Here is a 19140-nt window from a genome sequence, read left to right on the forward strand (position 1 = left end):
CCAAACACAGAGGATGCGGAAAGGTCAGGGAATGACCACCGCATATCCCCGGAGCAATATGGCCTTAGTTGCTAATGCTCCTAAAAACCAAATAACAACAACAAGAACACAGTAGTGTCGTTCATTAGCATTAGTAGAGGCATATGATGCAAGAAAGCAAACTTATGCAGCATCAGCCAAAAAAAAACCCTTCCACTTCACCCCTCCGTTCATTCGAAATACCTGTCCAGCTTAGCCTTAAATTTATTTAGGCTATCAACTTCCACAACAAGGGATGGAAGTCTGTTCCACCAACCAACTACCCGCTAGCTAAAGGCAAATTTATGCACATCTATCCTGCATTTGTCTTTCCTCAATTTGAATTTATGCCCTCTCAGGTGATTATTCTGAGCAAGAGGCAGAATCCCATCAGCATTGAGCATGCTCAAAACCATTCAAGGTTTTATACACCTCTATCAGATCACCTCGCTGGTGCCTAGTCTCCAGACACTGTAATGTGCAAAAATTAATCCTTTCTTCGTAAGAGCAACCCTTTGTTCCATTCACTAATTTTGTTGCCCTTCTCTGTACTCATTCCAGCAGCTCTACATCCTTCTTGAAATGAGGCCTCCAGACCTGTATACAGTACTCAAGGTGTGGCCTGACCATTGCCTTATACAAGGGAATAATCACCTCCTTATCCCTACTAGAAAAATTCCTGTATATCATTGACAAGACACCATGAGCTACTCTTGCAGCCCGTCTGCACTGCTCAGAGAACTTCATATCTGCCTGCACAATTACCCCCAGGTCCTTTTCATTCTCTACCACTGTCAGTGTAGTACCACAGAGTTGATACGTTGCTCTGGGGTTGCTGTTTCCCGTATGTAGTACTTTACATTTGTCAATGTTAAACTTCATTTGCCACCTCTCAGCCCATCTGCTCAACCTTTCCAGATCCTGTTTCAGCAGCATAGCATCAGTAGTGTCCTTAACAACCCTGCCAACCTTTGTATCGTCTGCAAACTTGGACATTAAGCTAGATATACCATCATCAATATCATTCATAAATACAGAAAACAATAATGGACCCAACACTGAACCCTGAGGGACTCCACTAATAACATTAGTCCATGACGAGCAGTGTCCATTGATTACCACTCTGTCTTCTCCCCCTCAACCATCCCTTTATCCATAGCAGCAATTTGCCTCCAGTGCCACACTGCTCCAATTTGTGCAGCAGTCTTCCATGTGCAACAGTATCAAAAACCTTTCTAAGATCCAAATATATAATTTCAAAGTTATTCCCTGTATCCAGTTCTTTTGTGACTGCATCATAGTATCCAATCAAATTGGTCAGGCAAGACTGCCCCTTAGCAAAACCATGCTGTGTCCAAGCTATAACTGAAGTCTTGTCTAGATGATCCTGCAGTGCTTCTTTAACCAGTGCCTCCATTAATTTTCCTGGAACAGAAGTTAAACTCACAGGTCTATAATTACTTGTGTCAGCCTTTGATCCTTCTTTGTGAATTGGGGTCACATTTGCACATCTCCAGTCTATGGGTACCTCTCCTGAGTCCTAATAGCATAACCCCTTCTCCCTTCCTGTCCTGTCTATCCTTTCTGTACACATTGTACTCCCCAAATTCCAATTCTGCACTGCTTATATCCGTGTGGCACCACATCTCCCAATAATATCCACTTTTGATGTCTTGATAACCACTTCAAATTCATTAAATTATTTACTATACTTCTAGCATTGGTGTACATACAATGGTAACATTTAACAGTATTGGTGTACATTTAACAGTAAGAATACATACACTATTCTTACTGTTAGTTACCCTAACACAACCCATGTATTTACTTGTTCCATGATTACTACCAGCAGCCCTTGAAATCCCCAGTACCTTGCTTTGCAGGCTGCTGCTGCTCATTCCAGTAGAAGCAGTGCAAGAATCACTTTTGCCTCTGCCTCTGGCTACCGTTAATCTATTAGGCTGTGAATTCCCCCCAAGCTAGCAGTTTTCTGACCCACCTAACACTGCCTCGATGGCATCAAAAAATATTCTTGCACCCTTTCTATTTAACCGTATTCCATCCCTGTAGAAACAATATCTCCTGTTAACAAGAACAGACCATGCTGAGAAAAATTCTACCCCATGAGCCTTGACAATCTCTTCGGGGCCAAATTGATCGACAAGACTCTCATCATATACTCCCTCCTATCGTGTCTGGGCAGAATTGCAGACACTTACACATTTAACCCTAACTCACAACTTTTTTTCAACATTTACCTGTACTTGTTGAATAAATTTGCAGATCTCTTACTCTTAATGTTATTATTTCCAATGTGTACAACAATATCACCTTTTGTGCCCTTCTTCATCAACTTAAAATTTTTGGTTACCCAGAAAGATCTCTGTCTTCCCTTGACTCCCATTAAAAAGAAACTTTGATTTCATAACTACCATCAGTTTTAGTTCATCCTGATAATACATCTATATGTCACTTTAAATAAATTTTGTGAAATCTATTCATTGTATTCATGTTTTGTTTGTTCTTTTAGGTATTTGGAGCAATGATATCTTGTTCCATTAAAATGAGTGATCATTTCTATGGTACGGGAGAATCTTTTTTGTTTACCTTCAGTCCTATATTCAAGGTAACAAAACTTTTGTACTATTTATGCTTTAGTCTTCCTTGTCAATAAAGTGATTATTTAATTCTAATACTTATGCTCCCTCAGCATTTATTTTGCACATTTGATACCCAGTTTTTTTGGTAATAAATTTTAGTATAAAACCTTTACACAATACTTTATAGCCAATGACAGCAAAAGTGTTACAGAAAATTTTGGAGAAATTTATACTGTGTGACATTTGAATCATTAATTTTGGTATAAATGGGTAATAAATGGGAATACAAAATTTGGCACATAAAATGATGAAACACTTGAATAGCACAGAGAAAGACACTTCAAAATAAATATAATAAAGGAAGAACAATGGAAAAAACATTATGAAGGATTGTGTAAAGACACATCATATCAAACAGAAGAGATACAGTTAGACCCAGTTAGTGACATAGATCCGATAATGAAGGAAGAATTGGAAAAGGCTTTGAAAGCTACAAAAAATAGGAAAGCAGTAGGAATGGATGGTATAAATGTAGAACTGATCAAAGTATGGAAGAAGTTTTTTAAAAGACAGGATACTAAATTTATTTAATAAGATGTTGGGAACAATATAAAATACCAGAAGAATGGAAGATAGCAAAAATTATTTCAATATTTAAGAAAGGATATAGAAGTGATACAAAGAATTATAGAGGGATTAGCATACTAAATACAGTATATAAAATGTATAGCAAAATAATAAATAATAGAATTAAAATTATCTCTGATGAAATATTAATAGAAGAACAGGCAGGATTCAGAAAAGGAGGATCATTTACGGATAATATATTTATATTAAAACAAATAATAGAAAAACGAAAAGAGTTTAATTTAGAAACGCATTTAGCATTTATAGATTATGAAAAAGCAGTTGATCGTGTAAACAGACAAACTTTTGACTCAATATGTAATATTGAGTAATAAAGGATACCCAAAGCATCTTACAAAAATAAGAGTTTATATGAAGGAACAAAAATAGTAATAGAGACAGTTAATAAATTAACAGAAGAAAGTATAATAAATCAAGGAGTTAGACAGAGACAAGGAGTTGTAGCTTGTTACCAACACTGTTTAACATATATATTGAGGATATGATATGTAAATGGAAAGAGGAAATTAATACAGGTATATATTTAAATACAAAGAATAGGATTAATACACTGTTATTTGCAGATGATCAAGTAATTATTCAAGATAGTGAAGATAATTTACAAAGAGCAGTATTTAAATTAAACCAAATAACAGAAGAATATAAAGTTAAAATATCAACAACGAAAACTAGAACAATGGCTTTTAAGGGAAAAAATACGGTGAGAACAAAAATAGTTATAGACAATAAAATATTAGAACAAGTAAAATATTTTAAATATCTAGGATGTGATATAACATATGATGTCGAAGAAGATATGAACCAGAAATTGGCGAAATTTCAAAATATATGTGGAACAATAAAAAGAACTCTGGCTAAGAAAACAAAAGAAACAGAATTGAAATTTTACAAAGTAATGGCAATACCAACACTTCTTTATGGCTCTGAAACATGGATACTGAAACAAAAAGACATTAATAGAATACAAGCTACAGAAATGAAATTTTTAAGATATGTTAAAGGATGCACAAAATTAGATAAAATACCAAACGTAAATATTAGAAAGGAATTAAACATTTACTCATTTAATGGAAAAATTTTAGAATATAGACAAAGGTGGAAAGAACATGTAGAAAGAATGGAAGATAATAGTTTCCCTAAATTAGCTGATACATATAGAGCAAAAGGAAAAAGACAGGAAAACCAAAGAAAAGATGGGCAGATCGCTTCGAGATTGGAACAGGCAGATCGCCTAATCCATGAAGGAAGATAAGATAGAAATGGGTTAATTTAATATTAATTAAAAGGAAAAGACATATTTATCGTTTTTGAGCTTCAGGAATAAAAGTCGATGACAAAGATGGCTGAGCAGTTAAACAATTTGTGCAAAATTATATAATCTTTAACCCACTGCCATTTGTCTTATTCATGTTATGCATGGTTGCCTGGGGTGTCATTGGTGTTGAAAGTTTATAATACTCTTTATAATACACAATGAATTGATATATCATTGATTTTTTTTAAATCATCTTTAACAAATATACTAAATGCAATAAAATTCTGAAATATATCTTTATAATTGCAGAAGTTTTTTTTTTTTTTTTTTCTGTTAATTTGTAACCAATTTAGTCAGATGGGCTGCTTCTTGTTTTTTTTTTTTTTTTTTTTGTGCAGTTAAAACTCTAGAAATTTATAACATAACTGCATGTGGATTCATTTATTAATGAATTTTTTTATCATTATGCACATACAATAAATTATAAAAACAATAAATGTAACTAAGTTTGAAATCAAACTGAAAGAGCCTTGATCTTTTTTTTTATTATTGTTAACAGTACTATATGAAAGGTTAAAATAAATTCAATAGGAGCTATTTATAAAAAAAAAAAAAAAAACACACACACACACACACACACGTGGAAGCCGAGTTGTAACTTTTTTTTTTTTACCAAAGTGAGCCTTCTTTGTACTGACAAAATATCCTATCTTATTATAATGACAATTTTTTTTATCTTAGTTTTCTAATTTTCAGCGTAACTGGTTATTTTTCGAAAGTTACAATGCAGCAGTGAATAACATTTTATAGTTAAGCCATCTATCTCTGTATATTGTAAAAAGAAAATACTGTGTTATATTTAAAAAAAAGTTTTTTCATTATCGCTGTATAACGTTTTAATAAAATTATAACATGTCAGAAAATAGAATTTTTATAATTTTTTTTCTAGTCCAGTCTACTCTTAACTACTGTAAAAGTAAATGTGTTATAGAAACCATTAGTTATTTTTATTTAAATCTTGATTGATGGTTTTTGTGATCATTGCACTTCATTCAGAAATTAATAATGCAGCAACAGTTTGAGTTTTTGATCATTGCCCCCCCCCCCCTAAAAAAACTTGTTTGCATTGTCATTGAGCACCCCTGAAAAAGCTAATCCTTGAACTTTGACTTTTTGAAGATTGCTATTCCTAAAATTATTTTAAGACCTACCTGCTTTTCATGGTGTCTCTGAAAGGTTCTAAAAGCCACAAATTCATTGGATGCTGCTTTTCTGGCAGAAAAAATTAAAAAATCACTGGAGTGTTTAAAACATTCTGCAACCACTGAAGAGTTAAGACAGACAAAAGAAAGCTTATCTGAACTACATGGGTGAGATTTTTTTCCCCCCTGCAACCGATGTAAGATAATGTTTTGTCAAAACCATTCTGATAATTGGATATGATAATTTTTCTTTCTTACTCTTTTTATATATAGTGCTTTCATTGGACAGGAGAAAATATGTATTTTGTGAAGGGAAATCCTAATAGCCTTGCCATAGGTGCTGGAGAGTGAGTTTTTTTTGTTAATATTTCATAGCATGGTATTTTATCTATCTCATTAGCATTTCTGTATAAAAGGTTTCATTCTTTTATGATAGAATTTTAAAAATTACTGATTCTCAGTTATTAATATAGAATTTAATGGAATTTTCTTTGGTAAATTATATGCACATAAAAGAATAAGGTGCTGAAATTCTGGGAGTGGCATGGGATTGTCAAAGAGGACAAAAATGTTCAGAGAATCTGTTCTGAAAACATGTCATTAATGAGTTAGATGTTGGCTTGTGCAGAGATGATGTTTGAAATGAATAGGCACTATAAAACAAATGCAAACAGTGTTACACCCAAATACAGGTATCCAACTAGGCATTTATAATGCATTCAGAATATCCACAGTCAGTACAAAAGTATTGTTTACAATCCCCCTTATAATTTCTCTACTAGACATTGAAAACAAAAATAAAGAGGATATTGAATATCTGTTTCCATATTACAACTCAAATTATTATTATTATTTTTATTATTATTATTAATGGCCATATGGTACAAGGAAGCCTAAGGCTTATGCTGCACCAGCCAAAAAAAAAAAAAAAAAATTCCCAAGTTACCCCCCTGTGTGAGAGAGAGAGAGAGAGAGAGAGAGAGAGAGAGAGAGAGAGAGAGAGAGAGAGAGAGAGAGAGAGAGAGAAGTAGAAAGGAATCACCAAGAAAGAGAAGAATGATGATATCCAGCTCAGGACCCTGGGTTTGCCAAGCCCATACTCACCAGATGTGAGCCCCCGGAGGGTGACAGGTTTAGGTGATCACTAAGTACAGGATATATAAAGCATAAAAGTATACAGAACACAGGTTTGCTGCACTGTGCCCCCCCATGATCTAATCAGAAGAGAGTATTTCTATACCAGTGACTATAACTTGGACTTAGTGTGGGTTTTCCCTTTATTGAATACACAGGTATGGAAACCTTAAATTTCTGTAGAATATTGACTAATGTACCAAAAGTAATACATTTTAAATAAGTGACAAATATCTGAAACAAAAGATTAGCCAAAGGTTTCTCATAATATGCCTTAGTTGGAGTTGTCTGTGTTTGAGGCTCATCACAGATTGGAAGAATTTTTAAATACTTCTTTAGCCAGGACTTTGTAAAAGAATAAGAGAAGTTTACCTCAGTATGATACACATAACACTTCCGTATGACACTATTCAGAAATTAAAACAAATAAAGCATTAATTCATTAACATTAATGAATTTTCATTCCTGTGATCACACCATATGGTCAGGAAATTTGTTTTTTAAAATTTATGTTTAACTTTTTAATTGTATTCAATTGAATTTATTTTTTTACTTTAATCATTTTGCATTAATGTTTTATTTGTTTTAATTTCTGGAGAGTGTCATACGGAAGTGTTCTACATATCATATTGAGGTAAACTTCTCTTATTCTTTTACAAATATTGAAATCAACGCACAGTGTATTGAGCGTCATAGCTATGGTTTGTACTATCAAATTTAGTCAGGACTTTAATCAGCTAATCTTAGGTTGGGGAGTAGAGTTCCCACCAAACGTTATTCTAGATTCTTCACATGCAAAGCAACCCATAAACACTATTGCACAGACAATATACTGAGTGGACAGAAATCAAGGATGCTGCACCGCTGTCAATAATTTCGCCTCATTCCTGGGTGGAGGATCCAAAGCTCAAACGGACCTTTTCACAGCATCCCAAATATGCTCCACAGGGTTCATGTCCAGTGAACAAGGTCATTCCATGGTGGTAAAATCTGTGGAATGCTCTTGGAACCATGTTCTAGTCACCACAGCTCTGTGGGGAGGCGCATTGTCCTGCTGGAAGAGTCCATTGCCCTATGGGTGCACGATGGCCATGAAGGGATACAGATGGTTTGCAAGTATGAACCTGGACCATTCAGAGATGCGTTTAGACCAGAGGTTCTTAACCTGGTGCTTGTGAGCACCATTGTGCTATTTAAAAAATAAATTTTGCTCGCAAACAATCCTAAATGGGTGCTCGCGAGCACCTTCGCTTAAGCTAAAAAATTTATATATAAATCTTTGTATTTAAAAAAAAAAGTTGCAACATTCTACAAAAATCCATGCCAATCTTTGCTAGAAAATCCATTTTGTTAGTGATTTCTAAATACTTTTAGAAATACTACATATTTCACGACATTTTAATCTCAAAAGCAATAAAGGTTTCACACTTTGACAGTATTCTTAAATTTTTTCTTATTGATTATTGTTCTTGACATTTATTTTGTAAGAAAAATTTTTAAAAATAGTTTGTAGCGAGTATGATCATTGTTGTCGTAGTGTCACTACAGACCAAGGATACTGCCTCGTGCGATTTTCAGTTTCTGGTTTAAACAGATTAGAACAGGTTTATTCCGGGTTTCATTCAGTTGCGGTGCTGCAATAGGTACTATATACGTAGTGCTGAAAGTGTTATAGCAAGAAATCTTTTGATTTTTGTGTGCAAATGCTTAATGTATTTTCTTTTAACAGATTAAACTAAAGTTACTAAACCTTCTCAAAAATGAATAAGTTTTTAAAAAGAAGCTGAAATGACCATGATGAGGAAAAAAATGATATATTAACACTACCTTGGCAGTTGTCTCATTTAGACCTACACGTTTCAAATGCAAATAAACAAAAAAATAAAAACATTCCTCTTGGGAATATGATTATTTAGTAATAGATAATAGGTGGAACTGGTGTAATTTGCTTATTATGTCAGGCATGTTTGGCTGGCTATTGGAAGTCGAATTATGAAAGACATTACCAATCTGACTCTATTGTCAGGGAAATGGGGAACATGGTATGTAAAAAGGATAGGTGGAACAGGACCAGGGTATGTCTGCCAGGGGCAAAGGTTTATGACGTCGTACAGCAATCTTTTAAGGGCACAAAAGGTGATATTGTTTTACACGTTGGCACTAATGATAATAAGAGTACGAGACCGGCAGAATTACGTAACAAGTACAGGTCACTGTTGAAAAAAAGCCGTGAATTATGGTTGAATTTTAAAGTGTTTGAAATTCTGCCCAGACACAATAGGAGGGAGTATATGATGAGAGCCTTGTCGATCAATTCAGCCCTGGAAAGTTTGTGCAAGGCTTGAAGGGTAGAATTTTTTTCAGCCTGATCCGTACTTGTTAACAGGAGAGACTGCTTCTATGGGGATGGAATGGGATACATTAAATAGAAAGGGTGCAACAATATTTGCTGATGCTATCGAGGCAGTGTTAGGTGGGTCAGAAAACTGCTAGCTTTGGGGGGATACAAGGACTAATAGATTAATAGTAGCCACTGGCAGAGGTGAAAGTGATTCTTGCACTGCTACTATTGGAATGAGCAGCAGCCTGAAAAACAAGATTCAGGGTATTTCAGAGACTGGTGGGAGTCATTGTGGTGGGTTGTGTTAGAGTAGCTAAGAATAGGAACAGTTGCATGTATACTTGCGTATTCACCAATGCTAGGAGTGTGGTAAATAAATTTGATGAATTTGAGGTATTGCTCAAAACAACAAAGGCAGATATTGTTGGGATATCAGAGATGTGGTGTCACACAGATATAAAGAATGTGGAACTGGAATTTGGGCAGTACAATGTGTATAGGAAGGATAGACAGGATAGGAAGGGAGGAGGGGTTATGGTACTAGTTAAGAAACACATAAAATCCAAGGAAGTGAAGCCAGTTGACATCACTGTACAGTGCAGTGTTGAGTCAGTTTGGTGTGACATAAGCATTGGGAGATCAAAATTGAGAGTAGGAGTTTGTTATAGACCTGATGAGTATAATAAAAAAACTGTACAGGTTATTGTGGGCAGTAAATCAGAGTCTTATAATGGGGGATTTTAATTTCCTGGATATTGACTGGAATTTGTGGGTTGGTCAGTCACACACTAGCAAGGCATTTGTGGATTTATTGGATGATTGTTTTCTATATCAGCATGTTCGGGAGGCAACTGAAGGGAGTAATACTCTTGATCTGATTATCAGTAGTGATTCTTCATGCATTAAGAATCTGCAGATAAAGGAACCACTAGGTGGCAGTGATCACAGTGTGCTGCAGTGGAATTTACTCAAAAGAGGTAACTACCATCAGGGATGAAGGGAAGGGCTTTTGCTTATGTAAAGGCGACTACGGTGGTCTGAGACAGTATTTAAATTCTATACAGTGGGGCCAACTGATGATGTTACCAACAGCAAATTCAAAATGGGTGGCATTCAAAGAATTTATCTTGGAAGCTACTAGGCTTTACATACCAACTAAGAAATATTGTTCAAGGTTTAGGCCTAAATGGATGACAGATGAACTAATGAGACATATGGCAGAGAAGTAAAATGCATGGGATAAATATAAATTAATGGGTGACATGGAAGCCTATGATAGATATAAGCTGGTCTGTAAGCAAGTCACAAAGGAGATTAGGCGGGCAAAGGCAGATTATGAGAAATCCTTGGCCAGCGATGCAACGAAAAACAGCAAAGAGTTCTTTACCTATATAAATTCTAGAAGGAAAGGGATGAATCAGATTGGTCCACTGGATATTGATGGTTCAACTGTTGATGATCTTGCTCAGGTGGCTAACAAACTAAATGAGTATTTTGCATCTACATTCAGACATGAGGAGTTATTCGTGGAGGGGAATGATTCCATAGGTGAATTAAACTCTGGCAGTGAGCTAGATGATTTGATAAAACTGAGAGGAAAGTGGAGGAGAAATTGTTGAAGATAAACATAAAAAAGGCTCCCGGGGTGGATAGGATCTATCCAGTTATATTAAAGGAGGCAGAAAAGGAAGTAAGCAAACCCTTAGCCATAATTATGAGAGCTTCCTTGGACTCAGGGGAGGTACCCATGGACTGGAGATGTGCAAATGTGACCCCAATTCACAAAGGAGGATCAAAGGGCAACACAAGGTGTTGTTATTTTGGTTTTTAGGAGCATTAGCAACTAAGACCATATTGCTCTTGGGATATGCGATGATCATTTCCTGACCTTTCCACATCCTCTGGATTTAGCGGTTATAGCCTTGAACCCCAATTTAATCAAGAAGCACACGCTTCTTGATATAACTGGATTTGTGCTATGCACTGCTGCTCCTGCCCACCAGTCGAGAGAGGTGCCGGCGACACAAGTAATTATAGACCTGTTAGTTTAACTTCTGTTCCAGGAAAATTAACGGAGGCACTGGTTAAAGAAGCACTGCAGGATCATATAAACAAGATTTCAGTTATCGCTCAGACACATCATGGTTTTGTTAAGGGAAAGTCCTGCCTGACCAATTTGATTGGATACTATGATGTGGTCACAAAGGAACTGGATTCAGGGAATAACTTTGTTATCATATATTTGGATCTTAGAAAGGCTTTTGATACTGTTGCACATGGAAGACTGCTGCACAAATTGGAGCAGTGTGGTATTGGAGGCAAATTGCTGCAATGGATAAAGGGATGGTTGAGTAGGAGAAGACAGAGAATGGTAATCAATGGACACTGCTCATAATGGACTAATGTTATTAGTGGAGTCCCTCAGGGTTCAGTGTTGGGTTCATTGTTGTTTTCTGTATTTATAAATAATATTGATGATGGTATATCAAACTTAATGTCCAAGTTTGCAGATGATAAGAAGGTTGGCAGGGTTATTAAGGATACTAATGACAGTATGCTGCTGCAACAGGTATCTACTATCAGCAGCAGTATGCTGCTGCTGATACTAGAAAAATTGAGCAGATGGGCCGAGAGGTGGCAAATGAAGTTTATCATTAACAAATGTAAAGTACTACATATGGGAAGCAGTAACCCCAGAGTAACATATCAACTGTGTGGTACTAAACTGACAGTGGTAGAGAATGAAAGGGATCTGGGGGTAATTGTGCAGGCAGATATGAAGTTTTCTGAGAAGTGCAGATGGTCTGCAAGAGTAGCTCATCGTGTCTTGTCAATGATATACAGGAATTTTTCTAGCAGGGATAAGGAGGTGATTATCCCCTTTGTGGCCTGACCATTGCCTTACCAACTCGAGTACTGTATACAGGTCTGGAGGCCTTCATTTTAAGAAGGATGTAGAGCTGCTGGAATAAGTACAGAAAAGGGCGATGAGATTAGTGAGGGGAACAAAGGGGCTCTTACCAAGAATGGCTTAATATCTGCAAATTGCAGCATCTCTAGACAAAGCACCTACGAATGATTTCATTGAGGTGTATAAGGCCTTGAATGGTTTGAGCATGCTCAATGCTAATGGGATTCTTCCTCTTGCTCAGAATAATCTCCTGAGAGGGCATAAATTCAAATTGAAGAAAGACAGTCGTAGGATAGATGTGCAGAAGTTTGCCTTTAGCCTTTGCTGGTGGAACAGACTTCCATCCTTTGTTGTGGAAGTGGTTAGCCTAAATAAATTTAAGGCCGAGCTGGACAGGTATTTGGAACGAATGAAGAAGTGAAATGGGAGTGGGGTTTTTTTTTTGGCTGATGCTGCATAAGCTTGCTTTCTTGCATCATATTCCTCTACTAATGCTAAAACATGCCATAGGAATTCTCATGAAGCTTTTACCAAATTTAGTGATATTAGAAAAACTAAACTTGAAGAAGAAGAAAAAAAGAAAGACAGAGAAATAATTTAAATTTAGGTCAAGCTAATAGTAGTAAAATGTTAGGGAATGAAGTTTCAATTATTTTATGAAATACAATTGCAAAGAATTTTTTGCCTTACACTAGTGGAGAAATAATAAAAAATTGTGTAGTGCCATCATTAGAAGTGCTTGCTAGCATCTTACCAGAAAAATAGAAAACTACCTTGATTATCTCTGCCAAAAACATTTCTTTGGGTAATGATACAGTTTCAAATCGAGTTCATTCATAAAATGGCAGATGTAATATTCAATGAATTATTAAGTAGAATCGAAAGTTGTGTATTTTTTTCACTGGCACTTGATGAGTCGACTGACTTTCGGGCATATCACAACTCGTGCTTTGTTCGTTTGATTCAACGTGATGGCAGCTGTGAAGAAGATTTTTTGGCTATTTTGCTGTTTTCTGGTCATACAACTGGGAAAGATGTATATGATGCACTTATGAAATTCCTCACAGTGCACAAAATTGATCTGAATAAATTTGTATCAGTTGTTACCAATGGTGCATCTTCCATGATAGGTAAAAACAATATAAATAATAGAGACGAAATGATACCTAATTTTGTGCATTATCACTGTTTGTTTCATATTGAGGCCCTGTGTTCACAAATGAAAGATCAAAAATAAATTATAGAATGTCTCAAAGTCATTGTTAAAGTCATCAACCATTTTATTACTAAATCTCTAATAAAGTGACTTCTAAAAATATTTTTGGAAGATCTTCAAGCACCACATTCTGATCTTATTACTCATACAGAAGCTTGTTGACTCAGCCATGGAAAGGTGCTCCCCAGAATTTGGGGAGTGTTTGAAGAACTAAAAGCTTTTCTAATAGAAAGCAATAAAGAAATCCTTTTTACTGAAGATTTCAAGATTACACTTTCTTTCATGGTTGACATCTTCAGCATTTAAATGAGTTAAATTTGAGGCTACAGGGAAAAGATAAATTTGTGGTAGTTTTATGCGAGGAGATTATTGCATTTGAGAAAAAGCTTGAAGTGTTTCAGAATCAAGTTTGAAAAGGAAATTTGCTTCATTTTCCCACTGTTAAAAAATGTATGGAGTAAACTGTTGGGGAATGCCCAACATTTGTAATGAATGTAATCAAAGACCTTAGTGACCAATTCCAAGAAAGATTTAAATACCGGAAAGAGCACCTCCCAAATTTTGAATTAACGATAAATTACAGAAATTTTGAAATCAGTAACTTGGAACAAATTTTCAATCAAAATGAAGTAGCAGCTGCCGAGTTAGAACTTCTTGATATGCAGTCATCTTTATATCTGAAGTGTCTTTTCCAACACAAAACTATTTTAAAATTTTGGTGTTCTTCCGATTGCAAAAAATTTCCTTTATTACAAAGAGAAGCTTCAAAGTATTTTCTATGTTTGGATCAACATACACGTGTGAAAGTGCTTTTTCATTAATGAACAATATCAAAAACAAAAAAAGGGCAAGATTGTTGACATCACATGTGGAAGAAAATTTGTGATTATCTCTTCATAATGGAGAAATTAATTTCAAAGGTTTGGCATCATCTCCTCAAAGTCAAGGTTTGCACTGATAACGTAATAAATATTAGCACCCAAAATTTTTAATTGAGACATAATTCTTGTACGCGTAATACGGCTAAAAATTACTTAAAAATGCATTTTTAATCTTTAAACAAAAAAATTTATATTTTAATATGTGGTGCTTGCATGTATTGAAAGCTGCAAAATTTTTCTCGCTTAAAGCAAAAGGTTAAGAACCCCTGGTCTAGACATACCAGAGGTCTCAACGTGTGCAAGTTGAACACACCCCAGACCATTACCCACCATCCACCTGCCTGAACAGTTCCTTGTTGACATGAGGGGTGTATAGCTTCATGCGGTTTAAGCCAGATACACACCCTCCCATCCACTCGAAATAACTGGAAACAGGACTCGCTGGACCAGGAGACCAGTCTCCAATCATCCAAAGTCCAGTGCCGATGTTCTTTCACCCAGTTGAGGCATAGTCTTGTGTCATGGTGTTAGCAATAGGACTCTGGTGGGGTTATGGCTTCCATAACCTATTGCGGCTAATGATCTCCTGATGGTCTTGGTGGAGACATTTCCGACACCTCCCTCGTTGAAGTTGTCGCCGATTTGTGCCAATGTCGCTCTCCAGTTGACTGAAACAATGCGAGACAGACTTCGACAGCCATGTTCATCCACCACCTTTCTCCTTCCACAGCACGGTCTACAATGAGATGTTATTCCAGAAATGGCATATTCCTAATACATCCTTGATACTGTTGAAAGGGGATAGTGCAATTTCTGTACTACCTCTGCAATAGTGACCCATGCGTCGGGTACTCCCTATCATCCCTCTTTCAAAGTCAATTAACTCACGTTTATCCATACTGACATCGAATTACCATCTACGCAAATGCAGTATACCTGTATATCTGCCAAGTGGTGGGTTTGTCCACTAGCGAGAGGGGGTGACAGCATTGTGTTGCCCAGGAACCAGGTATCCTGTGAGTTCTGTCCTTTCAGTGTATATTGCGGTATAATATGACCTAAATTGCTGATGTGCCTAAAAAAACAAATACACACCTTAACATATCTAAGCCTCTTAGTAACCAAATTGCATTCTAGTTAGTATATTGTAGGCTTCTATGTTCCCTGATAATTTATAATCATCTTATGCATTTTATTCTCTGCCACTAGTCTCATCATTTCATTTAACATCCCTTTAAGTCCATACCTTAAACAGCATCTTTTTAGTTGGTATAAAAAGTAACTCATGAAACTTATTTATTGCAGTCCTAGCATTAGTGTATAGCGAGTATATGCCTGACTGTTTGTGCTCTTGGTAACTCTAACACATTGTGTAATTCCTAATCCTTTGAAGATCTCCAGCAGGCCTATAATTCCACCCACCTTGCTCTAACACTGACTTGAAAGCAGCAACAAATATTTTTGTACCTCTTCTATTTACATATATCCCATTCCTGTAAAGTCAGCCCATTCTATTAACAAGTGCAGGCCATGCTGGGAGAAATTATACCTCATGAGCCTTGCTCATTCTATCCACAGCTGAACTGATTGACAAGGCTGTCATGTCAGTCAATTCAATCCTCTTATCATGTGTAGGCAAAATTCCAGACATGTTAATATAATAGATTTTTCTCAACATTACCTTTTTGCTTGTGAAGTAAATCCTCGGGTCACCTATTCTTAATATCATGAGGATTATCATGTACAACAGACTATCGTGAGTACTATCGTGTACATCCACATAACACTTGTCTGCTCACTTAGACTTGATGTGTTCACTTTTTTTGGCACCAAGTTGCTAATTGAGGCCATTCACTATCTGATGAGATATCTGAGCAGTAAGATTGAAAACAGTCTACCAGAGTGATGCTATAGTTTTTTTTTAATGAATTTTCACTTATGGGAAAAATTATATCTCATTCTAGTTATGTTATGATGATTAAAAATGAAATTAATAATTTTAGGTTGACTTGTGGATGAGAATAAGTTCATTCCTGTTGCTGTCCCAGAACACAGTATAGTGCAAATAGCAAGGCAGAATTACCGTATTTCCCCATGTATAAGACGAACCCTTTTTTGAAAAATTTGGGGTCTAAAAGCTGGTTGCATCTTATACAGTGGTTGTAGATTTTTTTACTTGCATTTCCCGCTTTTTCGCACTTGTTACCGGTATATTAGGTTACGTTTTGCCATGTTCTGCCCAGAAATGGCTCAGAGAAGATTTTCATATAGTGCTGAATTCAAGTTAAAAGTGATCCAGTTTGCAAAAGTGAATGGAAATCGTGCTGCCGAACGTAAGTTTGGTCCTCCTCCAACTGAGAAAACAATCGGAGACTGGCTACAGGAAGAAAAACCCTACTGAAAATGCCATGGCAGAAGAAGGCCATGAGAGGCAAGTCAGCAAAATGGCCTGATTTAGAGAGGGAATTGAAGAGCAAAGGGCAATTTGAATTCCTGTGTCCACAAATATGATTCAGCATGAGGCAAGAAGAATTGCTGATAAAAAAGAAGTTACTGATTTCAAAGGAGGACACAATTGGTGCTTTAGGTTCATGAAACGGAATGGACTAAGCATGCGTACACGCACCAGACTTGCCCAAAAGATGCCTGAAAGCTATGAGCAGAAGGTCCTTGAATTTCATCGTTTTGTCATTCAGTGTTGGAAGACACATCAGTTTGAGTTGAGACAGATTGCAAATATGGACGAAGTCCCCCTTCAATTTGATGTCCCAAGTAACAGAACTGTTGATAAGGAGGGGATGAAAACTGTAACTGTGAAGACAAGTGGACATGAAAAGAGCCATTATTCTAGCTGGTTGTGCCGACGGAATCAATCTGCCTCCTATGCTGATTTTCAAAAACAAAACAATGCCAAAAGAAAATATTCCTCGAGGAGTGATTGTCCACGTTCATGACAAGGGTTGGATGGATCAGGATGTGATGAAGAGGCTTGACATCCCAGCTCCAACCACTTGATGTCAGCATTAACAAACCCTTCAAAGCTGCCATGAGAGACGAATGGAACCAATGGATGAAGTCTTCTGGGGACAATTTGACACCAGCAGGAAGAGTGAAGAAACCAACTATAGGAGGTTTGTACCTGGGTGAAAAGATCCTGGGATAATATCAAGATTGAGATCGTTGTCAAGTCATTTAAGAAGTGTGGCATTTCAAATGCCATAGATGGAACTGAGGATGAGGCAATATATGAAGACAGTGATTCGTCATCAGACACAGATGAGGACAAGATAATGGATGGGAGTTTTGACAGTGATGAGGAGTTGTATGAATTTGATGATGAATAAAACTTGAGTTCAATAACTTTATGTAATAGTTTTTTTTTTTTTTTTTTCGAATTTTGGGCCCCAAAATTAAGGTGTCTTATACATGGGGAAATACAGTATAACATAATGATAGCATTAAATATTGGATGGATTTCTTTTGCTGCTAAACCTTTCTTCTCCTTCTTCAGGTGTCTTATGGCAGCATGTATTTGCATTTGTTCATTATCTGATAAAATGAAAACAAACTGAGATCAACAAGTTTTCAAAATATTCATAAAGCTATAAACCTATATTTGTGCATTTTGCATTAAGGACCAAATAACTCGGAACGATTATATTCAATTTTATTGTCATCATTTCTCTACGAGACAGAAACTTTTCAATACACCCTCTGTCTTTTCTTCCCCAAGGTAATATTCAACAATACTTCCAACTCACCTCTATGAATTATTTGCATAGATTTTACCTGGTACACTAGGGAGTAAAACTCGTCTGTAATTTTCACGTTCAGCTTTATTTTCTTTTTTTATATACAGTGAAACTTCTCCTAACGGACACCTCTCGTTAACAGACATCTCTCTACAACGGACATTTTCAAATTCCCCAACTCACCTCCATTGGTTTTAACGTGTTTGCAGCTTCTGTCTAGCGGACATTCTCTGTAACGGACGCGGACAGGCAATCTGCACTGTTTCGTTTAGATTAGCACTTAATTTGATCTCCCCATAACGGACAGCGGGCGAGCTCACGGCCCTTTTTCTAGGAACTTTTCTTCCACATATTGCCTCAATTGTGTGTTTATTTTCTATTTCCGATTCTCTGAATTTTATCAAGGTTTATGTCATGGTTCTAAACCCTTTTTCAAGAATTTTAAGGCACATGTAAAACTTCTGATGAATTCGGTGTGTGCAAGGGGGAAATATGGTCGGCCTTTCGTCTTTTCAGTTTTGTTCAGTGTCGTGTGAAGTGCACAATGTCTTCTTGTAAACATTTAACTTTAAAAGATAAAGTCTAACTCATTAATGCGTATGATCGGCAAAAAAATAGTGTTCGCAATCTCGCTACAAAATTCAAAATTGGGAAGACGCAGGTAAGCGACATCCTAAAGGGAAAAAAAATGAACTGCTCAAACAATTTTGCCAACACGGAAATGATCAGGTTCAAAAATCATTCCCGAAAACTGTTGGACTTCAAATTTGTCACGCATGTGCTAAAAAAATTCCCATTAATGGGCCTATTATTAGGGGAAAGGCTTTGGAGGTTGCGAAATCTATGGGAGTCAATGAGTTCAAAGCTTCTGTGGGATGGCTAGACAAGTTCAAAACTCGGCATAAAATTTCTTGGAAAACCGTAAGTGGTGAAGGTGGATCTGTTGATACTGGGGTTGTAACAGAGTGGACTGTCAAATTGGAAGATTTATGTCATGATTTTGAAGCTAAGGATATTTACAACTGTGACGAAACAGGGTTGTTTTTTAAAGCTCTTCCTGAAAAAACAGTGAGTCTAAAAAACGAAAACTGCCAGGGCGGAAAAATTTCTAAGGAACGCTTGACTGTACTATTGTGTACAAATATGCTGGGAGACTTTGAACAACCTCTTGTTATAGGAAAC

At 36.3% G+C, this 19140-nt stretch overlaps 1 protein-coding gene across 5 annotated transcripts in view; it reads left to right on the forward strand.

Annotated features, from left to right (window-relative positions):
* The window catches only part of LOC150084425 (oxidation resistance protein 1A-like), a 250740-nt gene that overhangs the window by 221881 nt on the left and 9719 nt on the right, over window positions 1-19140 (forward strand). For all 5 annotated transcript variants that reach the window (XM_090376063.1, XM_090376059.1, XM_090376064.1 and 2 more), the window contains 2 exons: window positions 2549-2644; window positions 5997-6070. In XM_090376063.1, coding sequence (XP_090232189.1) covers window positions 2549-2644; window positions 5997-6070 — 170 coding nt within the window. The remainder of the gene's footprint in view (window positions 1-2548; window positions 2645-5996; window positions 6071-19140) is intronic.

Source organism: Mastigoproctus giganteus, chromosome 6 (genome assembly GCF_048544385.1).
Source record: "Mastigoproctus giganteus isolate SK-2022 chromosome 6, ASM4854438v1, whole genome shotgun sequence".
Taxonomy (NCBI): Eukaryota; Metazoa; Arthropoda; class Arachnida; order Uropygi; family Thelyphonidae; genus Mastigoproctus; species Mastigoproctus giganteus.